General features: G+C 38.2%; 1 protein-coding gene and 1 long non-coding RNA gene across 2 annotated transcripts in view; one reads left to right on the top strand and one right to left on the bottom strand.

Moving 5' to 3' along the window:
* Positions 1 to 3,898: 3,898 nt before the first annotated feature.
* On the bottom strand, positions 3,899 to 14,874 carry LOC146382039 (uncharacterized). The gene is made up of 3 exons (XR_014801192.1): positions 13,727 to 14,874; positions 7,447 to 7,617; positions 3,899 to 6,220 (listed from the first exon to the last, which is right to left on the bottom strand). It is a non-coding gene; the product is annotated as an uncharacterized LOC146382039 (long non-coding RNA).
* A 14-nt stretch (positions 14,875 to 14,888) lies between these two features.
* Positions 14,889 to 27,050, top strand: part of pemt (phosphatidylethanolamine N-methyltransferase) — a 74,610-nt gene continuing 62,448 nt past the window's right edge. Inside the window, exons 1-2 of the mRNA XM_084938309.1 lie at positions 14,889 to 15,130; positions 16,892 to 16,999. Coding sequence (XP_084794435.1) covers positions 15,023 to 15,130; positions 16,892 to 16,999 — 216 coding nt within the window. The 5' untranslated portion in view covers positions 14,889 to 15,022. The remainder of the gene's footprint in view (positions 15,131 to 16,891; positions 17,000 to 27,050) is intronic.

Raw genomic sequence — 27,050 nt, 5'->3', positions numbered from 1 at the left:
ACAGACACACGTTATGCCCCTATCATGGACTAAACCAATCAGAGATAGTAAGGGGCGGGACCTCTCTGATTGGCCGTGGTCCAGTTGAAAGTGCAGGTGGAAGTGGGAGGTGAGTAGCTTGAATAAAGCGATATCAATTCATTAAATCCTGAATTGACTTTTAAATATAACTGTGTTTTGCCAGAAACGCCAGATTCTCAGATTAAAGCTCACAAAACCATTTCAACCACTTTTTTTTAGAAAAAGTGAAGTATATTTTTTGGCCCGTTCTTCGGCTTCGGTTCATTGACATTTGCAAGCATTCATTTATGCACAGCTCTCTTAAAATCCTGCCACAGCCTTTCAGCCGGGTTAAAGTCTGGACTACTTTTTCAGGCAAGTTTTAGCTGACGTATGGGTGACCTCATTTGAATATAGAATACTTAGGCATCTTCTAATCACTGACTCAACCATGTACTTCTCTGTATGACAAAGTCCTGTGCCTGCAAAACAAGCTTAAATTATCACTACTCCACCACCAGGCTTGACACTTGGAATGAAGTGTTTGCACTGATATTCTGCATTTGTTTTTGCCAAACATGGCTCTGTGCATTACAGCCAAACTTTTCCTCTTTGTCCAAAACACATTGTTTGTTTGTTTTTTAGAAGGAACTTTGCAAACCTTAGCTCTGCTGCCATGTTCTTTATAGAGAAAAAAGGCTTTATCCTTGCAACCAGTTTAAAGAAGCCATAAGTGTTTTTTATATTTGTATTGTCATTTAACGTACTGAGGCCGTTACAATCTGGTGTATAGGTATTTTGCAGTTTCTGTGAACATCACATTATCTTACGTAACCCTCTTAATTCCTATGGAAGCAGTAAGGATCTACTTAGTTTTCCCAGGACTGCACAGAGTCTTGTGAAGCCTCTCTTTTTTCACAGGACTAGCTCAGTTGGAATGCTCTCGCTCTGACAGAAATCAACACGCTTTCTGCTGGTTAAATGCTGGAGGAGATATCGGCTCCCTATGAAATGAGTTATAGTGAATTCACTCACAGGGAAGTGTGCAATGCTTTATACACCCTCTGCACATAATTTAAATGCACAACCCCCCAGTCTTGAAGTGTATCAGTTTACTTTTCAAAGTACTGTCACATGCACCTCACACTGCTCAGATGTCAGCATATTACGTAGACATGCCGCTGTCAGTGGTGGAATATTTGTGTCAATAAATCAGTAAATTGGTGACGAAGTCAGCAACTGAATTAATAAGTGGGGGCTTGACTGACATTGTGAATGAGCACATAAGTAACCTAGAGAGTGAAAAAGATGTAGCTTCCACTCTGTGCTCTTATGACTCATTCTTAAACTATATGAGCCAGAATTAAAGGCCACTTTGCAGCCATCTTCTGTCATTGCTACAGAGGCCTCTCGTTGACAGACTCATAAAATTACTATGATCAAATTAGAAAACTGCGTTAATCTGTTTCCCTTGGAGACTGAAGAGCTCTTCCCACAGAGAGGTGACGCATGTTTCCTAGTAAGAATACAGGCGAAAACGTAGGAAGACTGCACTGACTTTCTGCTCATATATGATGGAAATGGGCCCTTCAGCCTCACTCTGTAGGTGACGTATTCTCCTTTGTGCATCAATTAACAGTCCCACGAGCCTCATTGTCATTTCCAATCAATCTACTGCTGTAGTCACGCGGCAGCCGTCTCTATCGATCCAGTGACAAGGCGACACTTGTTTACATACATAGTTACATTTCAGCTCGCCTCATTTAAACTCTAATGACATGATAGAAAGTAAGGATGGCGGGAAACTGTAATGTTTATAGAGGGAAGGAAGGGCAGGGAAGGAAGAACCAATACTACAATAATTAACGACTTAAGAATAGTAACCTCTTTAACAATATCACATGATGTATTATGGGATTATAACTGTCCGTGCATTAATGTCATATTCAGTTCCATTTTATAAATAGCACCAAATCACAACAGTAAATGCTTCAAGGCACTTTATATTGTAAGGTAAAGACCCTACAATAATACAGAGAAACCCCCAAGAATCAAACAACCCCCTGTGAACAAGCACTTAGCAACAGTGGGAAGGAAAAACTCCCTTTTAACAGGAAGAAACCCCCAGTGGAACCAGGGTGAGGGAGGGGCAGCCATCTGCCACAAACCAGTTGGGGGTGAGAGGAGGAAGACAGGACAAAAGACACACTGTGGAAGAGAGCTAGTGATTAATAATAACTAATAATATAACTTAACCATCCATCAATCCATCTGTGAGGTGTAAACTGGCCTTGGTTCTGCCCTGGAGCCTCCTCCCAGTAGAAAATGATGGAACCACCTCATCTAGGATGTGCCCATAAAACATCCTGGTCAGATGGCAGAACTACCTCTACTCGCTCTTTGAGGCTCATTCCAGTTTCAGTCATTATGCAAATGTACTGTTTATAAGTTTGTGGGAACCTGCAGTCAGCTGAGACTGATGAAGTCACTTGGGTGAGTGACGAAACGTTTCTCCCACAAAACGCTACGTCCAGATGAACAGAATCAACTTTTGGAGATTTACTTACCTGGATGATTGAGCATGCATCACGACCTCATTCCAGTACATTTAGCTTTTTACTCAGTGTTTGTGAGCATATAAGGCAGCTTAACTGTTGAATAGATGGCTTTGATAAGCCCTTTCATTGTGATGACTGACCAGTATAGCGCTGGCATCACTGCAGACACTGCACCAGTCTCCTGCTCCTTTCTCCCCTCACTTATAAACAGTGTTGCAGTACATAAAAACTGTACCCAAAAAAGGGGGATCTTAATGTTCTAGAAGGTCTTAAATTCAAATATTATTTTATAAAACTGCTGGCTAATGCAAGCCCTTGATGAAATATTCAGTTTGATTTCCACTAACAAATCTACTAGTTAAGTAAATTTGCACAACTGCTTTTCACTTCTGACTGTCAGTGTCACAGATGTCGTACTAGTTTTAGTCTTTGGTTTTTGATGCAAGCCAAGCTATATGTACCTGTTGCGTGTAGCTGCAAAGGGATTCAGTAGCTCTTTTTTCAGTGGTACTGCCATGGCTCTCCCATAGAGCTCTCCAGTGTTGTCCAGCTACATTCAAGCAGCAAGATTAAGCTTAAAAATCGTACATATGTTTTATTCTCATGGGTAGTAAAAAAACAAACAAAGATAAAGTCTGAGATGTCCTTTTACTGTATTTTCACATACACAAAGTAAAGGAGTTGGGGAGGGGACCAAACTAAAGGGGATTCTGTTTTTTTGAAGTGTGAAATATGACATGAAAAAATAAGAGAAAAGATTCTACCACTTAAGATATTCTACGACTGTTTGTTTCTTGTGAGCAAATTACCCTGCATCAAATCAAATAAAGCATGGTCCCAAATTCTGCTTACCTGAAAACACAAGCGTGTGCACACACACACCAAAACAGATCTTCTAATCAATCCTATTCTAATCTAATCAATGTCTATCAGTTTTGGTCTTAGAATTACAGCATCTGCACAAATATTTGCTATACAGGAGAAAAGTTGTTTATCAGCGCTCTCTTTTTATGCTTGAAGTACATATTGTCCATTTTAACGGCACGTGACAAATTCCTTTGTGCTACGCAACTTTCTGGTAGAGGCCATTCATTTTGTGCTGATGCACATCTGGCATTTTCTAGGGCTCCCTGCACACGATGTGCAACTGAATGTTCTGACATGTCATTGCCGGATCATTCTGACTGTCTCACCTGACTGAGCTGTAAAACATCATGCTCGCTTCTACCACAAGGACTACTTGAGGTTCCCCAACAAAAGCATACAAGCGTCCTGTCTGTCACTTCATTATACAGTATCAGACACAACACATTCATTTATCGATTGCTCTTTGATTTTAGCATAAAACTCACTTTTAATGATGGAAAAAAACAACACCCCAAATATTCAGAGAAACAGAATACACAACAGACTCCAAATTCAGTGAACACATAGGAATGAAAAACACGTAAATGTGGACTTGCTCAGGACAGAGGGGAGTTTGGAGAGTTTGGTGCACACTGGTGGAAAGAAACATGGAGATAAGTAGACATTGGAAGAAAGACTAAAGGGCTCTGAAGGTATAAATACACAAAGGCCTCATTTGGAGGGTAGGGGACAGCTGGAAATACATGTGGAATAATGTATGGAGACACAAAGAGCAAAAGACTGCCAATAACAGGAATTGTATGGTGTTAATTACCTTAGGGTTAGGGTTAAGGTTAGGCTAACCCTAACCCTGGCTCTGCATACAAAACACTTGTGGTTCAAGTGTTTTATGTAGAGTAAGCCATTATAGAATCAAATAGTGTTGGGACTTTTGGAAGCCAACAGTTTTTCGATTTCTTTGTATATTCCCTCATATCCATTCTGAAAGCTTTGGCAGTCTCCATTCAGGAATTTGCTCACATGTGTGATTCTGTACTGTATATTCAGGCTATGATTCTTATTCCTGACATTAGGGTGATACTTAATATTCTCTCATGAAAACTGGAAAACTAAACATAAAGTAAAAGTAAAGTAGCAGGACCAACATAGGAAGAATCAGTGGTACTGAACATGCCAATGACAATACGTTATTGGACTAGTTACGCTTCCGGAGAGGTGCACGTCAGGTTATGACCTGCAGAATTTTAGCAGGTTTTGTAAATGGTAAATGGTAAATGGCCTGCATTTGTATAGCGCTTTACTCAGTCCCTACGGACCCCAAAGCGCTTAACACTACATTCAGTCATTCACCCATTCACACACCCATTCACACACCCATTCACACACTGGCAATGGCAAGCTACATTGTAGCCACAGCTGCCCTGGGGCGCACTGACAGAGGCAAGGCTGCCGGACACTGGCGCCACCGGGCCCTCTGACCACCACCAGTAAGCAACATGGGGTTAGTATCTTGCCCAAGGATATTTGGCATGCAGCCAGGAGGCAGTTTTGTGGTTGTGACGTACCTATGTGTGGCGGAGGTGTGGTCCCGGGCGCGGCTGCAGTGAGCTCCACGGGGCGGTGCTGGAGACGCAGGTGAGAACAGCTGATGGCGTTTGGACTGATGACGGTTTCCTTCCCCTTTTTTAGTGAGACGGGAGAGGAGCGGAGAGGAAGCTGGGAATCAGCTGAGACTGGAGCTGTCAGACTGTGGACTGTCATAACAAATGAAAACTAAAAATAAACGTGGCATCTGGCGACAAAGAACTGTGCGTGTGTGTACGTGTGTGAAGTGCATTTCACACTATGGTATACATTTAACAGCATACATCCCTTTACCCAGCCTTCTGCAGTCGTGTTTTATTTAGACCAGTAGTGAGGTGCTGCTTGGACTCTTGGACTTCCTGGACTTGGAAAACAAAGGGCAAACTTTTCAACGTTTTAACATATACAACATTTGCTCTTACCACTTCAAGCCAAGGATTCAAGATTCAAAGCGGTATAAAGAAAAGCATTTCTCTGTGCAATGAAATTCTTTCTCTGCTGTCCACACACAGATGCCGGTTAATATGTACAATAGAATTAGAACAGATAAAATACTAAGAATATAAATAAATGGAGACAAGAAATTGAAGTATTAAATAGATTTGTGTGTAAAAGAGCTATGAGCTTAATATGCTGGTTTGATATGTAAGATAACCTGATGTGCAGAAATTATGATTACTGTTAAAATAGGTCAGCTGTTCAAGAGTCTGAAAGCAGTGGGGAAGAAGGAGTTGGTGAGTCGGGATGTTCTGGACTTCACACTTCTAAACCTTCATCCTGAGGACAGAAGTGTGAACAGTCTATGTTGGGGGGGTGTGGACGCAGCTCTCCTCTGGACTCTGTGATGGTAGATGCTCTGCAGAGAGGGAGTGGGTCCTGGTGATCTTCTCTGCGGTTGTTATCACTCTCTGCAGGCGTTTGCGGTTCATAGCTGTAGCGCTGCCGTACCATGCAGCGCTACAGCTGGTCAGTGTGCTCACCACAATGTAGCTGTAGAATCTGCTGTATACCAAATTTCCTCAGCCTCCTCAGGAAATACAGCCGCTGCTGAGCCTTCTTGACCAGCTGTGTGGGGTTCAGTGTGCAGGTGAGGTCTTCAGTGATGTCGCCCAGGTACCTAAAGCTGCTCACCCTCCCCACTTCAAGACCCCAGATAAACAGCGGCTAGTGAGGCCTCCTCTTCTTCCTTGTGTCCACTATCATCATGATTCCTACAAAGCAGTAGAAAAAATTCATCATACTTGACCATCAGACTTATTATTATCACTCTTACTGCAGGTGCACAGTCAAACCATTTTTGTGGGAGGATTTTCTGTCTTCCACTAAGGGACTTCACTCTTTAAAGACTTTTGCAATGTGTGAAGGACACAGCACAGCCCATCAAATTGCCAATTATCACTTGGCATGTCTACTGAGAGAGAGCAGGGCACTCAGACGTACAGTAGCTCCTTTGTGCCTAGTTGAGATAGAGAGAATTTAACTGCAAACATGTGCACCACTTTCCTGTGTGTCAGGCAATTTTGCAGGAATTTCAGGTGGTTCTTGTTACTGTACGAGAACTTGTCCAAGCACAAACCCACTTTAGATACAGTACATGGCCTATTTATACATGGACAGCATACAGTACACATGGACAGCTTCCCACAGGATTCAGTGCAGGTAAACACTATTTATCAAAACAGCCGCTGGGTGACATCGTTTTCTTCCAGCTTTCTGTCGTGTTTACGGTCAAAGGCCGACGGAATGACAACAAGCGGAAGGCTCTGCATTTATTTTCCCACAATTCCCTCACCCAAAGTGAAAGCACTGAAACACCAAAGAAAAATAAGTAAATCTGACATTATTCCAAATCACAAATGGAGGCAACAGAAAGTGGTTACAACACACTCCTTTAGAGCATTTCCAGACGCACATTTAGCACCGAATGTAATTTTTTACATGCAAATTGTCAGTGACAGTTATATACTTTATTTGGTTTAATGTTGGTGTAATTTCAGTAGAATCTCCTGTTGAATCCTGTTCATTAATGAATAATCTCCTTAATGGTTCTAATGTAGTGATTTTTCCCCCCATGGCTATTACAAGCTTTAGCCTGCTGAGCTGCTGCCTGCTCGGCAGTCCATTGCACAGTGTTAGATCACCAGAATAATAGATGTCAATAGTAAGGGATCAGATAGCACAAGACAGGAAATTGATAAGAATTACAAATCTGCTAAAGGAAACAGTGGCAGTCCATCCTGCTGTTTATGTTTCGGGCTTTTAGCAGCTTTACTGAATTAATAGAGTACGTAATGCTGAAACTCATCAGCAGTTCAGTTTAGTACCGAACATCTCATCTCTGATTTGTAACAACCATGAGTTATTACGCTAATTTCGACTTACGCAAAAGAGCTCATTTATGCAAAGAACATATCGATCCCTATGAAATGCAACTTACAGTAACATTCGCGAACAAGATGTACTGATAGCACGAGGGTTCAGCAGTTTCTTGTAATCCAGAAGGAAGAGCATTTTCCATTTAAGGATATCAGACTCATCGTGTATAGTAACGGATGTTGTTGTTTGAGTGCAGGAGGTGTATTCATTCTCTGCACACTTTTCCTCTTTCCTGTTGGCAAGCAAACAAACAGAGAAAGTTTTATTAGACTCAAGTTACTACCCGCTGCTGTGCGGTGACAATTTATTAATTTATTTATTTATACAGTGATTAATCAGCTCTAAGACGCACCTCTTCCCATAAAACAAAGAGCAAATACATATGGAAACTAGCGCAGGACATTTCCAGGAGAGTCATGACAACAAAGCAATCATTTACGTATACAACATGTTAGTGGAACAGTGAAAAAACTAACAACAATATCATAAAAAGGAAATAATTAATCAGGTAAAGCATGTCAGCCCATGTAGCCATTCACCTCAGCAATAGTTAAACAGAGATTAAACAGATTAACTGCATGATTTTTACTGCTTTACTGGGAGAGTGTGTGTGTGTCAAACATATATATTCTTCAATGAATGAATGAATAGGTAGTAGAAATATGAAAAGGAACAAATAAAGGGAAAGGTGTCGTTATCATTACCTAGTATTCTATTCATGAATATAATGTAGCCAATAAATTAGGTTAATGCCATGACCTAAGGGCCAGAACGGGCTCAAACGGTCCAATCTCTCCACTGGATGACTTTGCAAGTGTCAAATTTGAAAAATGAAATAATATCTTGCTGTGGAAAGCAACAGTATTTTTAGTGCTGGAATCGTAAAATATGAACTGAGAAGTGTAACGTTGTGAAAGTTTTGTACCTTTGTAGATCCACTTTGTAGTCATGGTGCTGATTTTTTATTTTAAAGATATCTAATAGGCTAATATGTGTCATAAAAAGTGGCTTCACCATTTGTAAACATTTACCAATTAACTATATAATACATAATGTGGTTGATTAATCTCACGGGTGCCGTAAAATGATTTGTAACTTTCAAAAAATATAATTAAATACAATTACAAAATATAAATAATCATTAATAATATGAATTAACAACATTCATTTGTTAACTCAAGCGATAAAAGTGTCAGTTTAATTGCTTATTTTATTTATTTTCATTGTGCAAATTGCTCAGACTGTTATTGAATGACCTATGGAAGGTCTAGATTGAATGCTGGAGTTTTATATTGGGCAGTACAAGGAAGAGAAACCAGTGAATGCAAGGAAACTTTAAAATGGAAGCAATTTTATATGGATGGGAGTGAAAAAAATGAGCAAGCTGATGCCAGAAACAGGTGGACAATACACACACACACACACACACACACACACATATATATATATATATATATATATACATACACTTGTCTAAGTTAATAGACCTCTCTGCATTGAATCATATCTGTTATTAACCTCTGTCTCTCTTCCACAGCATGTCTTTTATCCTGTCTTCCTTCTCTCACCCCAACCGGTCGCAGCAGATGGCCCCGCCCCTCCCTGAGCCTGGTTCTGCCGGAGGTTTCTTCCTGTTAAAAGGGAGTTTTTCCTTCCCACTGTCGCCAAAGTGCTTGCTCATAGGGGGTCATATGATTGTTGGGCTATTCTCTGTATCTACTGTATAATATAAAGCACCTTGAGGCGACTTTTGTTGTGATTTGGCGCTATATAAATAAAATTGAATTGAATTGAATTGAATTAAGTGTATCAAAGGTCCAACAACTTGCCACGGCCCCTTCAGCTATGAAAGGAACAGTTAATATATGCATGGTTTTACCTGCACTTACTCTTGTATAGACTGTATAAATGCACTTGAATACCGATTCACTCACCTACATACATACTTCAGTGAATTTGAATGGTGGTGTATCTCCTTAGCGTAGGATAAAAGCTATGACTGATTAATGTGCACGAACAGTAACACTGCAAGCAGGTAGAACCACATCTCACTAATACAGTTATCCAATGATTTGCAGATCCTTTCATGTGGAAACGAATATATAATACAAACATGTTCCACTGAGTAACTGATGTTGACATAGCATTTTGACAGCTTTACTCTGTATGCACCTTCTGCCTGAGAGACCTGGGTCTTGAGCAATGAATGCAGTCAATTAAACCTCATAGCAACATGTGTTAATAGATATATCAGTGAGAGAAGAAGGTGAAGGAAATAAAGAGTTCCTGCAGGCTGTAAGACTGAAGCATGAGATAGAGAAACAGCATAAGAAGGAAAGACCCGCAAAATGTGTGGTTTTTTTTTTCTTTTAGTGATATTTCAGTGGTACTTGACCCTCTTGTATGTGTATGTGTATTGCATGTGAATTTACAAGAAGTGGTTTTTATGTGGATAGCTGGATTAATGTTTAACTATACATGGAAATAGCTACAATTATTTGTCCTCCAAACCGAACAGGCCTTTCAAAACTTTGACCAGATGTGTCTATGCCATTATTCAGCCAGCTATGTAATCTAAGGTGCACCGTCGTTTTTTGACAGGTGTGTGTAATAAATGCGGCCGAAATAAAGCCAACAAACTCTCCTCAGCTGTGCAGTGAGGACCTCGTGGTGGATAAATGGGTCAAAAAACACAGGGGGGATGGCGTAACGGCCTGTTACCATAATCATTGAAGTCATCTATTTTTTCTCAAGCTAAACCCCCCAAAATTGTTTTTGTGCATTTACATAAGCAAAAAGTACTGCACAAATTTTATGAGAAATCCCTCATTTCTTTTCATTTTGCTTCCAAGGACCAAGATCTTTTCTTATGGTATTGTTGCTTTTTCACTCATTTTCAGTATAGTGCTTATATACAACCATTTGCAGGGAATATGTTAAGCCGTTTAACAATGACCTAAGGCTTATTCAAACATATTAAAGTCACCTAAGTCTACATGTAACAGACAACTTAGACAAGAACCATTTTTACATTTTGCATTTCTTCCAATATCACAGTTTGATAATCACAATTTCGTATTTTTGCAGCAATAAGGTGATTGGCATAGAGCTATTAACTGAAAAAAGTGGCCTATCTTGGCAAAATGAAACTGGACAAGAGGAAATAAAAGAAGTTGCAGTCATAAAACTGTCCACAGCAAATAAGAAGTATCTGGAAGTCAGGTCCATAAGAAATAGAAATACAAGACCTGACGGGACCTGACAGATGCATCTAGCCATTCAGCTGATCGATCTATTGTTTGCCAAACCCTCATCAGAAAGTCTCAGCTGAAAGGTGGCTATCAAGAAGCCATTCTTATGAAAGAGGGAGAAAAGGTATGCCAAATTGAGTCCATCTATCCATCCATCCATTCGCTTCCACTTATCCTTTTCAGGGTCGAGGGGGGCGCTGGAGCCTATCCCAGCTGTCTTAGGGTGAGAGGCAGGGTACACCTTGGACAGGTTGCCAGTCTGTCGCAGGGCCAAATTGAGTCCAATGAATCCATAAATCAAAATTTGAAATCTTTGGATCAAATTGTTGTCGATGTGTGCTAAGGAGAGAGGCGTTAAAGTGTCAAAGCCAAATGTAAAACAGTAAATATGGTGGAGGAATTGTCCTAATTTTGTTTTGAAGCACACACCGAAATATGGTTCTGAGAAGAACTATATTAAAACATACGTCATGTTAGTGATGAGACATGTGATATTGTTATTTTTTCATGATCCTTAGCAATGAAGGAGGAAAGTTAGAATCAAACATTTGCTATGCAAGTCACTCTCTTTGGGGAAAAAAAACATCATTTGTACAGTCACAGTGATGCAAGCAGCTACTGCCATTGCTTAAGAACACATGACTTAAATCTCTGCTGGTCCTGCATACTCAATTTCAATAACCACAGCAGTAATTTTGTCCAATAAGGATGAGTAAATAAGGTAACAGATTATATTATTGAAAAAGACAGTTTAGCCGTGTAGGAAATTCAGCTGCAAAATGTACGATTTGTTATTGGAATGAATAATTAATTATTTCTATTTATGAACTGAATGAGTTTATCATCATTTTATCATCTCAATTGCTATAAAGTATCTTCAACACAGCATGATGTTTATTTTGTAAATGATGTTGCTACTTAGAGCATAAAAGATAAAGCAGGGTATTAAAGCGACTAAGAAAATGTATTATTATCCTACGATTAACAAGTCGCTTACGAATAGTGTTGTTATCTTTAGTCACTTTAGTGTCTCTCAATCAGTTCCACATATTGCTTATTCATAGATGCTTGCAATAAAAGACTATTCATAGAGCCATATTTACGCACTTGAGCATATTTTGCACCAGGTAAAATATTTCAGTTAATATCAGTGTGAATGGCTGATTAATTTGATCATCTCACACTCTTACTTACAGTGTTACTTCAGTTCATTGAAATTTGCAGGCATACATTTATGCACAGCTATCTTAAAGTCCCAGCACAGCATCTTAATCCAACTGAGGTCTTGAATGTGACTGGGTCATTGTTGCACCTCAGTTCTTTTCTTCTTCGGCCATTCTGTTGTAGATTTGCTGTTTTACTTGGAATATTTGTCCCGCTGGAAAACTCAGTCTGGACCAAGCTTTAGCTGTTGGACAGATGGCCTCATATGTGAATCTAGAATACAGAAGAGCTCACGGTCAGCTTAATGGCTGCAGGGTGCCCAGATCCTGTGGCTTCATCACTTCTTCATGTCAGTGTTTGATATTTGACATGAGGTGTTTCTGTTAATATGCTGTGCCAAACGTGCACTATGGGCAATCATCTATATCTGAAGGACATGGCCTGGCCCTAAGGGTGTAATTAAATGGAATTTAACTGTATTTTAGCTGAAATTCTCTCTCACATTGTAAGTATGCTGTATACTTTTTGGGGTGTGGGCTGTATTATGGAGTGGCTCCATCTTGTCTAATTTCCAGGTATACTTGTATACTGTAAGCCCGAAAAGCCCCTGTATCTAAGATGGGGAAATATTGTCTGTTTTTCTGCTAAATTACCAGGACATCACGCAGTAGGTTACTTTAAAATTAATTACGCACTACCTAAATTTACTTACATTTAGGGATGTCAAAGAAAACCGATACTCAGATATTATTTGACACTAAAGTTATTTTCGAATTTGATATTAATTTGCAAGAATATCAATATAAACAGTGCCCTTGTCACCTCCTCCACCTGGCACAGTACTTCAGAGTGCACCATTGCATACAAACAGGCACACAGCTCCTCTCCCCGATAACACTTGAAGATATTAACATTCATAACACTGAAGAAAACTTTAAAATAATTTTAAAGAGGTCACCACGGCTCTCATTTCAGTAACACTGAAGTATTAGACAGTCATTATAAATGTCACCTTGAAGTCGCACACGTTAACGTTAGGCGTTCAACTGTTAGCAGCTACCCGATAGCCACATTAACCACCTGTTATCATTAACTTAGCGGCTAGCAGACTGCAAATCAAGGATAGAATATTGAGTCATTCCTTCTGTTGTTGCAGGATGAGGTCAAAATCGTCCCAATGGTATCAAAAATGTTATTGGGTATGGAGTATTTTCCTGGGTTCTTTTTGTAGTAGTTTGAAATTCTAGTATCATTATAACCTTACTTACAGTTGTAACCATAATTACATTGCTATTTCAAATAAAATACACTGATACTTTCTTGTGATTTTTTTCAGATGCACCTTTGCAAACCTAAGCCATGTTGCCATGTTCTTTTAGAGAGAAGAGGCTTTTTTCTGGCAACCCAGGCATACTTTTTCAGTCTTTTACTACTACCTCCTGTCTTTTTGTACTGTCATGAACTTTAACATTTAACCCGCTAATGGAGGGCTGCAGAGTCGAAGATGTAGCGCTTTGTTATCAGTTTCTCTAACCACTATATGGTCTGACCTTGGGGTAAATTTGGTGGGATCTCCACTCCTAGGAATATTGTTAACACACACTTTAATGCTCCAGATCTGCATACTGAAAACTTCAGCTTTTATTGAAGTGGCCACACTTGTTGATGATCAAATATTAAGTGCATTTCCTTGGAAGTACCTGTTACTGTACCACTGCTGTTACTAACATCAAGGCTTCAGAATATTAGCCACACAAACACAACAATGGTTGTGATGTTGTGATTACACGCGTCTTATGGAGGAAGGAAGCAAGGAAGAGAAACAACAGAGCTGAATGAGACAGAGGGAAGAGAATCTTAATTATGGCCATAATCTTCACAGATTTCACGCTCATTTCATTTTATGTGGAAAAGTTGTCGGCTTACATGCGGTGATGAATGGATGGTATGCTCTGTCAGGGAGCTGCAAGGCTTTCAGTGCACTTTCTCTATTTCTCCCTCTACATGGGGTTTCTTCTGCTTAATGACTGACTCCAAACAAACACTGGCAGTTGGAGGAGGAGAGGAGGAAGTGTAAAAGGAAAGAACAGAGTAAAGGAAAAGGTGGAGAAAAATAGAGAGGACAGAGTATGGACATAGATTAAATGAGAATAAATGAGAATGAGGAAGGAAGGGAAAAAAGATTGTGATGTTGAACAGGAACAGGAAAAAAGATGTTAAAGGGATGCAAATGAAGAGGTCATGGGAAGACAATACAACAAGGAAGCATGAAAAATGTAAGGGGGAAAAAAAGCAGAGAATAGGATGATAAAAGCAATGTGGAAGGATGAGTAAGAAGAAAGTAGAAAGGAAAGAAGAAGAGCTGTAGGAACATTTTTAAAAAAGATTAGAAAATGACGAGGTTAAAAGGAATCAGGGGTGGAAGTAGGTCGGGAGAAAGAGGTCAATGAAAAGACAGTGAGACAGGAAAAGAGAACTGTAAACACACAAAGGAGTTGGAAACAGTGGAAGAGGAAAAAATGATGGAAGGAGAGAAGATGCTTACAGAAATGAGGCAAAAGCAGAATGAAACTCAGTGCAAGAAAGGACATAAAAGAAGAAAAAGACAACAAGAGAAGTGAGGGAAGAAACGAAAGAGGAATTATTAACTTCAGCCAACTGGGAAACAAAGCTGAATAGGTCTGCTTCAGTTGTTATTACCCTTTAATTTAGACTTCTAAAAAAAGGAAAAAACACTTACAAAAAAAATCAGTTTCAATCTTTATCTTGCATTTAAACTGATATGTTTTACAACTGAACGGTTTATAGAGGTTATAGCTGGGAGGGAGTCCTACAGGTTATTTTTTTTTCAAGCCAGCAGATGTCACTCTAGAGCGACAGGCGATCCTTTTTACTACAGAAGAGGAAAAAAAAGGACATAAAAAAAATCAAATATTAAATGTTCAGGTGTATTTTACAAAACATATTCAAATAAATATTATAACATTATTTTGTTATTATTTTCTTCATCTGCAAAAATAAAATAAAATATAATAAATAAATTGAACCGCATTTCCCACAATGCACTGCAAGGTTGGAGGTTATCTGGATATGTGTAGATACCCACAACTGCCGCCTCTTTTTAGTGATAAATTAGAACTTTGCTCTGTTTATTGTGCAACACTTATCTTCCGCGCCGGTGTGTGAGTGCTGCGTGTCTGTTAGCGTCCACTCTGCGTGTATATGAGTGACAGCAACGCAGACGCTGAGCGGAACGACAGTCCTGCTACAGACAACCACCCCGCGCTGCTCGACTGCTGCGGAGGGCTCAACAACGTCGATTATTCCAAGGTAAAAGTGAAGCCGTGTCACAGGAAGTTGTTCCGCGTAACGTAGCTCCGCTTCCCTGAGAAGCTACATATGTCTCTTGACAGACCGACTGAACCGCTCTGACCGCCGGAAAACATAGTCGGTACAGTTTGTAATTTCAAAATAAATGCACGACTTTCTTCATTCGGAGAATACGTGTTTGCTATGACCAGTACAATGCAGTTTCAGCATAAAACACAGACGTAACAATTCTTGTCTGTTTAATTGAGCCATAACATGTATATTTTGTGACATGCAGGGTATTGTTATGCTCTTATTTTGATTAAAACAGAAGAGGTTATGTAACCGGCGCAGGTTGAAAAATGGAGCAGGGAAAGTGCCATGTTTGCTAGCTATTAAATTGTGCATTTCAAAGATAAGTTCATCATTATTGAAGTAATAATACAAATACCAAGCAGAACATTTTAACATTACATTTTCCATATCCATAAACGAAATATGTGTTAGTAAATTTAAAAAAAAAGATTAAAGGTTAGGTGTTATTTATTTATTTATTATATTTATCTAACCCAGCCCATCATATTTTGATTTACATTTTTAAATGTAATTTTCTTTTTAATTTATTTTCATATTTTAATTTGTGTATGTACCTGTTGATGGCTGGCAACTTTGTGCAGACATTTAGCTTCATTTCCACACATGACAAATATAAATATATGTAAAGACGCAAAATGCAAAAATTAAATTGTGTATGCTGTTAGCCTACAGAATCTTGTGAGTATGTAATATCTTATCTGCTGCATATATCTCAACAAAGTAATGCTAACCTGTTCAATTTCCCTTTTCTCTTTTATTATTCTTCCAGATAAAAGACTAGCTGTGATTAGCCTTTTTAATTAAAACACACGGTAGTGTGAAGTGTTTTTACCACCCTTTTGTCCTGCTCCATTAAATCTTGGCAGATATTTACTTACCATTTGCCAGTTTTATTCAGTTTTACCCCCGTAATGTAACCCTCTTCAAGAGAGGGGTTTGCAAACCCCTCCAAGCTCTTGTAATCCAGACCATTCCTTTAGCAAAGCCTTCAGGCTAAAAAGAAGTAAATTTTATGCAGTCACGATGCTGTCATGAAGTCTGCAGATCTTTCCTGTTGACTAACTGCAAAATGGCTCACAGTACTTTTGGCTATAATTCCCTTTTGGTGCTGACACTGTGAAGAACACAGAAGACACCCAAAGTAAACAGAGGGCATTAGCCTAAGGACGGATTTTATTGCTTTCCATCACTGGCGCCAAGTGGAAAACCACACAGAGGAGCCTACTGTTTTTGAAAGAAATCTTATCGCTGTTGCTGTACTTCATTAAAATGAATTAATTAAGTAATCTTTACACCCTTCAGCGTGTTTCACTGTGTGATCTGTGATTATTTTGCTCCTGCTTATTCAATATCAAAGCGCTGTACGAAAGCTTTTGATATAGCATGACTACGCGGTAACTGGCCAGTTCAAACCATAAGTCAAGGACACATTGGTCAGATTAGGGAAGATGGTTGTATAATGTGTTATAGACTGTATATGAAAGATGAGCTGAAAATTGTTTTGTAGACTTTGCTTGGAATTGGCCGGTAGAGCCAGGGCCTTGTCATCTAATGCTAGTTCTGGCTAGTTAGCTTGGTTAACAAGGTGCATCTGTTATTTATTGTCGTGTTATATGGAATGGATGTGACCTTAATTGACAAGTCAATTTTTTGTTTCTCTTATTTCCCCGTGGTTATTTCTTTCAGATGGACTTGACGCTGTTGGAAGCCTTCCTAAAACACATTCATGTTTACGACTCCCGCTTGTGTATTGCTGTGATTGCCATCCTTTTTAACCCTTTATTTTGGAATGTGGTAAGTGCTGCTCTAGATTGTATTAGAGCTTTTTTTTAGCTACTAAATAAGAGTGTGTATTAGTTTTAATGTGTGTACTTCTCATCCTGCGCAATCAAAACCTTATTCTTCCATTGCCAAAAAGAGCAATTTTTTTCCAATAAATTTTTGTTAGACTTTTCAATTTGAAACCTGTGACGGTTACCTTCAAACAGTGAAAGTCAATACTTAAAAAAAAATAAAAAATCAAACCAAACAGTTGGATTGGAGGCCTGTTATTGCAAATAGGATTTGTAGCTTCCAAGATGGCTTCAGTGTTAATTCTGCGTTTTTTAGCATAACAAATGTAGGTCATCAGCATATGAGTTATCAGGTTGAGATCTGAACTTCAACAGGGTCATTAACACTGCCTCAAACCATGACACAGTCTCCATTGTTTTACAGATGTCTTTAGACACTCACTGTTGTCTCTCTTTTTTGTCTTCTTCCAAGTCAAAAGAAGCCACAGATTTTGTTTTGTAATTTGGCGTACCTCAGCCTTTTCTCCATGTTTCCCTTACTTAAAAATGGTTTCTTAACAGCCACTCTGATGACCATTTCTGATGAGCCTTTGGTGAACAGTAGGTGGATCAACTGAAGGGGCAGATGCAGCCCTCAGGTCTTTGCTGTTTATTTTCCTATTTGTTAAGTATAGGACTTTTATGTATTATTAATCTGCTGTAAATAGTTTTCTTGTGCCCTCCCTGTTCTTCCTTTGCCCTCCACGTGTCCACTTTCTTCACGTTTTTAAGGACTAACTGCACAGCATGCTGAGATATGTCATGTTTTTGGCTAATAGCAGTATGGGAGTCAACGTGTTGGAGATTAGTAACTAAGGAAGAGTCTGCATTCATATTTTTAGTCCTTTATATCATCAGAGGGTAAAGACTCATTGCATAAACTTTTACGTGACGCTCCACAGATGCTCCAGGTATCAAGTGCAGGCATAAGTGCTCACGTCTTTCCCACTGATGGTAGTTATTGAGACAATTAAGTCAACACTGTGGTCTAATTATATCTACAAGTCTACATAATACTGTAAATACAACATTATGTTACATAAAGCCAACTCAACATATTAATATCTAAAGTACGTAAGCATTAGTTAGATTAAAAAACACACATGTACAACTATACATCTTTAATTAAAACTTCACAAGAGGTCAGACAGATATATTGCATTTTCATATGTCTCATTGGCTCCAGCAGCCTTCATTACTCTATGATGCTGCTGCTTAACTTTCATAATAACAATAACAATAATAAATTACTCTGCAGTGGAATTATTCTCTGAAATTGGCCTAATTTAACTAGAGTTTCACTGCTCCAACAGGTTCATGTGTTAGGTTTCCAAATTCATTTAATTAACCTTTTAATGATGACTCACTTGGCCATTTAATCTATCCACCGTAACACCTGCACAGCCCAGCAAGAAGCCCCAGCATGTTTGTCTTATGGAAGGAGAAGCCAATTATCTGCATTTAAGTAAATGTCACTGAGGTACTCATTTTAAATCATCCTGTTTCAGCGTTATGATGCAATAGAAGCTTTAAGTGGCTATAATGTGAGACAAACAGCGTTAGGATTTGCTCATATAGAAAGGTTATCAAACTTTTCACTTTTTTATTATCTCCTCTGTTTGAGCTACAGCGTGGTAATTGTCAAAGTTGTGACTACTCTGGATGGAGGTTTAATTAGATTTTATTGGAATATTATCTTGTTAAAGAGTGACTCAACACATTTGGGATGGATGATGTTATCCTCTACCCCAACATCAGGCTAAAGGAACTGCCAGTGGGATTTTAAGAAGAAATGACAATCGCTTTGTTGTCACTTAAAGAATAAGGAAGATGATTGTACAGACTGATTTGATAGAAGGTAGTGGAAAAGTAAATGTTACACTCCCAGTTCACTTTTTCTTTTTGTGAATTAATATAATAGATGAGTTATGGAGGTATTTTGCAGCTAATAATGCTAGAGGATGTTTGGATTAGACAAGTTTCCTCTTGCTAACTGATCCAATAGATGCATTTCCAAGAAATATTTGACTGATAAATTGATTGACAATTTTACAGTTTTTTTTTTCTTGTTTTGTTTTTGTTACCAACTAGCTGCTAACTTTGACTTTAATTTAGCAGTTAGGAAAACGTTTACTACAATGAGAACAGCGTGAATAATAATTAAAGAGGTGAAATGTGATGTGACACTTACCAGTTTGAGAATTTCTACTTTGAAGGTAGTTTATTGTATTTTATCCATTATTATCTATGTGCCAGAAGTGGCCATTTTTAGATGGGATGCTTCTGCTTTGGGTTAGCCATCTTGTGAATGTATAAAGACACAAATATGTATAATGATACAGTGAAGTAATATTATACATATAAACATGCCAGAATTTATTTTTTGTGTTGTTTTGGTAGCTGCCATTTTTTTTTAAGTGTATTTGCATCTACACGTTTAATTCAGTTTCTGACAAGTTTTATTAAAGCAGGCTTCCTGATGAAAGTGTCAAAAAGTCAAAAACTGCAGTTCCACTAGTGGCAACCTAAGGCTGGTTAACAAAGGCACCAGTGCATCAGCATTGCACCCTAACCCTTGATAACTGAATTAGGAGCGTGGCCACTTTGACTGACATAGCCTAGACAGCATCTATTACTTCAAATTATCAAGCTAGACCTTAATGTTTAGTTTTTGTGCCGTTGGTGCCTTTGGGGGCATTTTAAATAGATTCTCTGAAGACATAATGGCCTTCTGTGTCGTAAACACCAGCACTACATACAGTCCAATAACTTTAACCAACCTTTAAAGTTGCAATCTGGCACGTGTGATATTATTTATATGCTATTAACATATAATATTTTTAGACTACTTAATTTATTTTAACACAGTCAAAGTAAAAATGTACCGTAGAGATGTTGTAGCCTGAATTATCTCTAAGAAGGATGAGCATTTAATTGGAAAGCTTCCAACACTCTCATACTTCAAAGTTGCCAGTCTACTTTATTATTAGTGAGCAAGGACATGAAGCTTCTTTTGCTTTAACAGCTGCAGTGTGAGGTACACGGTGCCCTGTTAGTTGTTTAACACAACAGGAGATGGTTGAATTGACAGGAGAGTCTGTAAAAGCAAAAGCGTCCCAGTAATTATCCTGTGGTCTGTCTACTGTCTGCAGATTTTTTTAGGTGACAGAATTTACAGTAGGTCACAATCACACTGCATTGTGACAAAAGAACACTTATAAGAACGCAAATTGTTTACTGCTGCACATTCAGAGGGAGCCTAAATGTCCGGGTAAGACTAAAGGCAACTGAAGAACAGTTTGGAAGACATTCCCAGCCCTCTTTTGGCTTTGGGACCAAATTCTTTAGATGTGATCTCCTAAGAAGACATTTCTATTCTGTTTGAGTATGTCAGGAAATAAGGACAGTCCTTCTTTCTGCACACTTACATTTTATTACCAAACTGACTGACAAAAATGCTGATGGTTATTTAAAATTTCATTTTTTATGTGCAGGTTTTTTTATTAAGTCTAGTTTGGACCAGACATTTCAGAACCACAAGTACTCTTTTTTTTTTTTTAAAGGTTACCATAAGTTTTATGTAGGATTGTCAAGGTTAAAGCCTTAAAGATTTATCGGTGGTTGATATTTGTGGCCAATATTCAGCCAATAATTGTATTAATATTTGTAACTGTTAATAAATGAGAATTTAAAAAATAGGGAAGAGGCATATGAAACAAGTGCACTCTGCATCTTGTCTGTTGACAGCACACTACAAACTACAAACACAACAACCAGCTGATCTGAGTGTGAATGCCTAAATAACAAACTACAACCATAATGCCAAAAGTTGGGTTACTAAATGCAAATAAATATAGACAGCAAAGATGTGCAAAACTCATAAACCCATATTTTATTTACAAAAGAACATAAAAACATCAACTATTTTAAGTTTTAAGTGAGACATTTTACAATTTCAAGAAAAATATTGGCATACTTTAAAATTTATCACACCAACCTGTAAAAATAGACAGGAAAAGTAAGTTATACTAAAAAGAAACGGCAGAAGGTGTCCTAGAGAGTTTGGGCAGAAATTCACCAATCTGCAAAAATCTGTCTACAACTTGTGGAACAATTTTACAATAATGGTCCTCAACATAACATTGTGAAGACTGTGAATCTCTATAATATGTAATATTACCAAAAAAAATTCCCAGAGTCTGCAGAAAATTGTGTCAAAAATTATTATTGGCTGCCCATGATCTTTAACAGCTCAGGTAGCACCGCACTGACAAAAGACACGTTTCTTTCATAGGACACGCTGCACAAAATACTTCAGAAATCACTGTCTGTGAACACAGTTCATGCAGATAACATGATCTAGAAACGTGCCATCTTCTCTGGGCTGAAGCTCATTTAAGACGGACTGAGGCAAAGTGGAAAACTGTTCTGTGGTCAGATTAATTGAAATTGTCTTTTGGGGAAACATGAAAGAGGGGAGCGGCTAGTCCGCTTGTTATCAGCAATTTGTTTACAGACTACATCTCTGATGGTGCATAAGTGCTTATAGAATAACCAGATTGCTCATCTAGAAAGGAATCATCAATGCTTAAAGGTATGAAAACCTTTTAGGTGAACCCCAACTATTTACCTGTTTTTCATATTCAAGTGTGAAAATTGTGTAAAGTATTTCCTCCCATTATCTGAGTTTTATTTTCACCTCTGAAAACACACCAAACGCACAAATATCATTCAAATCAACCACTTAATTTCACAGGAAAAATTTGCACGGCTAATTTTATTCTTTTTTCTTCACATGTAAATAAACAGATCACTGTGTCTGACAGCAAGTGCTCAAAGTGTGCACCAGTACAGGAAATACAATAATAGCATTTTACCTCAGACACACAATTAAACGCTGGTCCAACAATGTGGGTGTCCTTCTTTTTCAGCATGTGAAGATATAAACTAATCTGAACTAAGTTATAAATAACTTTATTTAAAAAGTACTTCCATATTTTTAGATTTGTCTTATGGAAAGGTATCATAAATAGTTAAATGAACTGGGAGAAAATCACCTTTCTATATATAAAGCAACATGTAACATTCTGTAGAAGTTGTTACAAAGTGTTAAAAAAATCTGTATTTCCTGGTCACACAGCTTTTTATTAGAAAACTCCAGGTACCTATTAAAAGTCTCAGCATAGAGGTATAAGTCTGCAGTGAGGTACTACTGAATACGTGCACCCACATGTGGTTCGACCTGTTAAAAAAAGCAATCGCAGCTTGGCAGGTACCAGTCAGGAAGCTTTATCCCATTTGCACTCAAACTTTACACAAATAAAGAAAAGCTGTTTTTTATCACCATATGAGGCCACGCTATGCTAGTGTTTCCAAATCGTGCTTCTTATGCAACAAAATATCCCTGAACTGTTCCAATGTTTATACTGAATCGGATGATGTAACTAAAATGAGATAAAGCACGGAGCAGCTGCCCTGTTACAACGTGAAGTCAAGGCGCGCTTCAGTTAATCTTCAAATTAAACATCGTAATGGTGTTTAAAATGCAAGGCTGGTTAACTGCTCTACATCAGGAGGAAAAACACAAACATATCAGAATGTCCAACCTTCTACCTTTGGTCAAACACAAATCGGAGGCTGTTGCTAACACATGCTCAACAAACATGATAAAAACAGACTTGATTTTTGCAGAAACCAGTAAATAATACTAGAGTTGCCATCTTCTAATGGCTACTATTGATAAAACTTCATATTGGAATGTAGAAGTTGTCCCACGCATGTCAGAGAGATACCCCCCTACCGTATGTCAAACCAGTGATTTATAACTATGATAAATATCATAAAACTATGATATTTCACAACTCTGTAACAATCAATAATGATATGATCAAAAAAATGATCATCAATCTAAACCAAACCATGAAGATAGCTGTAGAAACCGACTGTTATAACTCTCAACATTTGAACCAAAAATGTCACATTTGTATTCATCAGTCTATTAGACACGTTGCCACTGATTGGGTGTAATTTGACATACTTCAGCCTTTTCTCCCAGGTACCTTTGCTGTAACAACCTTTCCCCTGAACCGTCTCTGCTGAGGCTTCAGCGAACAGTGGATGGATTTTTTTCTTTCTCATTTCCTAAGACATGACTTTCAGATACTCTTCACCTGATACTTTTTCTTTTTATGCCTCCACTTGTCCAGTTTTCTCACATTTTTAAAATCACACTGCATACCATGCTGACATGCGCCAAGTTTTTGGCTAATTGCTCTATAGCATTAACCTTATTAGCTAAAAAATAATAATAACACTATTTTAGGCTTGTTGAATTGTTATCTCATTATCTTTGGCATTTTTCATAGATTCAGATAAAGTGTTTTTGTGATAGGCTGTTACTAACAAAGTACCCGAAGATACAATCTAAAATGGGTTGTCAGTTAGGTGCCTTATTTATAACCTTGAATGATTAATAAGTCAGTGTTAAGTGGCTTGAAAAACTAAAGATGGTCTTTGAAAATGGTCAAGTACAAGAGCTGTACTAAAAATGAATGAAAAAGCAACCAGTATCCAAAGAAAACCTATAAAAGACCCCCGGAAAGCCTGGAGGATTGCTGTTCAAAGCCACTTTAAAAAATTACAAACATTGTCTGGATCCTTGGAAGCAAAATGCGAACAGATTACTTTTTCACAGTACTATATTATTGTACTGAATGCTAAAACGAAGTACCACATATCTCTTTTCATGGTAAAGGTTGCTATCCTTGCTGTAAACCACAATCAGTAAGTCTGCGACTGCAGGAATGACAGTGTAAAGTTTCACCTGAACATGAGCGTCTGTCAAAGTGCTGTGAGTAATTCTACCAGGATGACTCATACTTGAGGTGAAATCACAAAAGAAGGGGTGCAAACGAAAGGAGAAAAAAAATACTGGTAAAGCAGCAAAAGCAATCCTCCTACTTCTTAAAGTAATTCTTCATAATGTCTATTATATAACCTGTAAAGTAATAGAGCATTAAATCCATAAAAAGGATCATGACGCTCACGTGATAGTTGAACTTGAAATACTCTGCCGATCACAACCGATTCCTCCCTCGAGAATGCTGCAGCCACGGTCAGACATCATCTTTTTAAGAGATTTAATGTTTTGATTGAAGAAACCCAATCAAAACAGAGTTTTTCCAGAGTTGAAATTGCTGTAATGAATGTTGCTTCAGCAACCACTTTGAAGCATCGAAATATTCAGGATCATGCCCAAATGTTAACAATTTTATCTGTCTCTAAAACAGACCCCGCTGCAGCCATGTTTTCTCTTTCTTTAGTCCTGCGTGTTTAATTCATGACACATCCAGTGCCAGGAAATTGAATTAAAGAAAGAACTCAGCAGGGCCAGGAGGGCAGTGTGCCAGAGTAAGGCTGTGACACATTGACCTTGTTATGAAAGGAGGACAATCCTGAGCTTTAGGCCCCAGAAATCAGCCTGTGGTTGCACCGATTCTGGGCATGTTGCACTTTGTGTGTAGGGAATGAATCTCTGCAGGCATTACTGACCTCAGCAACACCTGCACAGTGTGGGCTTTGAGCCTGTGTGTGTATGTAGGTGGTCTATATACTGACTCAGGTACCCTGTCTGAGAGCCGGAACACGGACTTAAGACGGCAATATATCTCTGCCAGTCCAGATATTGCACCTGCAGTTTGTATAGAAAACTTGAATATGCTCTTAACTGCAGTGCAACACTGACTGTGATGATTGCTAATTAGCATTACATTGGAATTTTTTGATTACTCATGATTTTTGCATGTGAATCATCTCTTATAATCAAGTTGTATTGATTGCATAGACATGCATGGTGTAATTTCTGAAAGGCTTGGATGTAGTGTTAAATGATGGGTGTGCTTTTTAGGAGCTAGAATGGGCTTAATTGTCCTGTGTGTAAGCTTTATAATCTGTGGCATTTTTACAGTCATACCACTTCAATCAAACAGTGTTTCAAAAAGTGTTAATTTTGTTGACCAATAATTTTCATCATAGTTTTCGTCAGCAAACTTTTTTTTTTTGATGAAAACAAGATGAAAACTAAATAAAACCTAATGCACGAGGAGTATGATGAAATGTATTGACACTTTCATCAAGCTCTTTGTGCAGTAAAGCCAGACTACTATAATCTGATGATGATTAGCTGACTAAAACTGAAAGAATTCAGATTCTTGAATTATAACTGAAACTAAATGACATTTCAGTCAAAAGATTATGAACAAAACTAAATCAAAATTAACTTTCAAAATCATACTGGTTTGAAATTTGTACAAAAAATAGTAATTGTTTTGTATTGGGTAGCACCACTTACTCAAAGTACGAGATTTTTACTTTTTTTTTTTTTTTTTTTTTTTTTTAAAGAGAGATCCAGATCTGTACATGGTCAGATGATTTGTTTTTGTTCTCTTACATCTCTCAGTAGATTCGTCACCAACCACCATTCCACATAGTGTTATATCTCTGCTTTACTGCTCTACTCTTACTTTTTGCTGTATGTCTTGCTCTCTCATCCACACTGCCCCATCTGCATAACCACTAAGGCATTGATGACGGAAAGACTCAAGTAATTCATATTAGCCTGTCATTCCTGTACCTCAAAGTTGAGGTTGAGAGATGGCACGATACCACTTTTTTATGTCCGATACTGATATCATAAATTTGGATATCGGCCGATACCGATATGAATCTGATATAGTGTGTATTTTAATCAATAAAACTGTTTTTAATATCTTGCTGCATTTTGTATAAGTTCATATTCAAGTTCAAGCAAAAAAACAAAACACTAAAGCTATTCTGTTATACCTGTATGCAAAAAATACACTGCACCCAAAATATTTCATAGTTCAGCAATACTGATCAATCTAATAAACTTAAACCTACTCCATCCTCCCTATTCTGGTATTTTAAAGAGTAAGCAACCTAACCAATAGGGTTGCAAACTCCCAGCAAAAAAAAAAATAGGGAACCACCCACCCTCCACCTCATGATGTCTTATTGACGTAATCAACTTTAATTTGATGCAGTGTGAAAAAAATGCACAGAAATCAATTATTTTTCAAGAATAATTAAATAGATTCAACATCTTTCTTCAACAGAATTGCAGACTGCACAGATGATACCTTCCCAAAGGAAAAACTACTATAGCTTACTAGGGTATATTAGACTTAACAGTTACTATATACAGTAATGGACTTCTATATATTTTACATCAGATTAAAACTTTGGGTGTAAGAGTCAGATAATTATTTATTAAAAGCTAGACATTTTAAATGAGAATAAGAAAGAAAAGTATGTCTCTGTGCCCCCCTTTTCCCTGTTCATGCCCTATCGGCCCCCCTGGCTAAACTTTGCTAGATCCGCCCCTGCACAGTTACCAGCCGTCAGCTAGAAAAGGATCCTGGTGTAGAAAGTAATAATAAAAAAATTCTAACAACAGATTATCAAGGTTAAACGTGCTGCTGTTGTTCAGCCGCTGGTTTCCTCTTTCTGGCGCAAAGTGGGCGATAAACAAACAAGAGAGACGGACTTGCGACGGAAAAGCCGATCAGCTGATCATTAATCAGTTTCACGATTGAAGTAGCAGCAGGAGAGGGAGGAAGAGAGAAGAGGCAGTCGCTCCATATATCGGTTGTTAAGCTTAACGCGGGAATGCTTTACAAACATTCAGAGATGAACTTACACACTTGCTTTACTTCTCTCTGGGATAACTTTCTCGGAGATGAAATGCCAGTTTGGTAGCGAGGCTCCGAATGCTCAACCAGACAACAGGTCTTGCACGCTACAGCCGCTCTATCACGTGAGCACACTGCTCCGATGTGCTATGAGCGGTTATGAGCCGAGTTACGCCATGTCACAAGTTTTGTGAGGTGCTTTTTTTGATATTTAATGGATCGGATTACATTTTTTATTTCTCTCCGATATCCGATCCAGTAATTTAGGTCAGTATTGGACCGATACCAATACGTAATATCGGA

The sequence above is a fragment of the Perissodus microlepis genome, chromosome 8 (genome assembly GCF_051167445.1).
Source record: "Perissodus microlepis isolate ML-2025 ecotype Zambia chromosome 8, ASM5116744v1, whole genome shotgun sequence".
Taxonomy (NCBI): Eukaryota; Metazoa; Chordata; class Actinopteri; order Cichliformes; family Cichlidae; genus Perissodus; species Perissodus microlepis.
The sequence above is the reverse complement of the archived record's forward strand: the minus strand, read 5'-3'. Positions and strand labels throughout refer to the sequence as shown.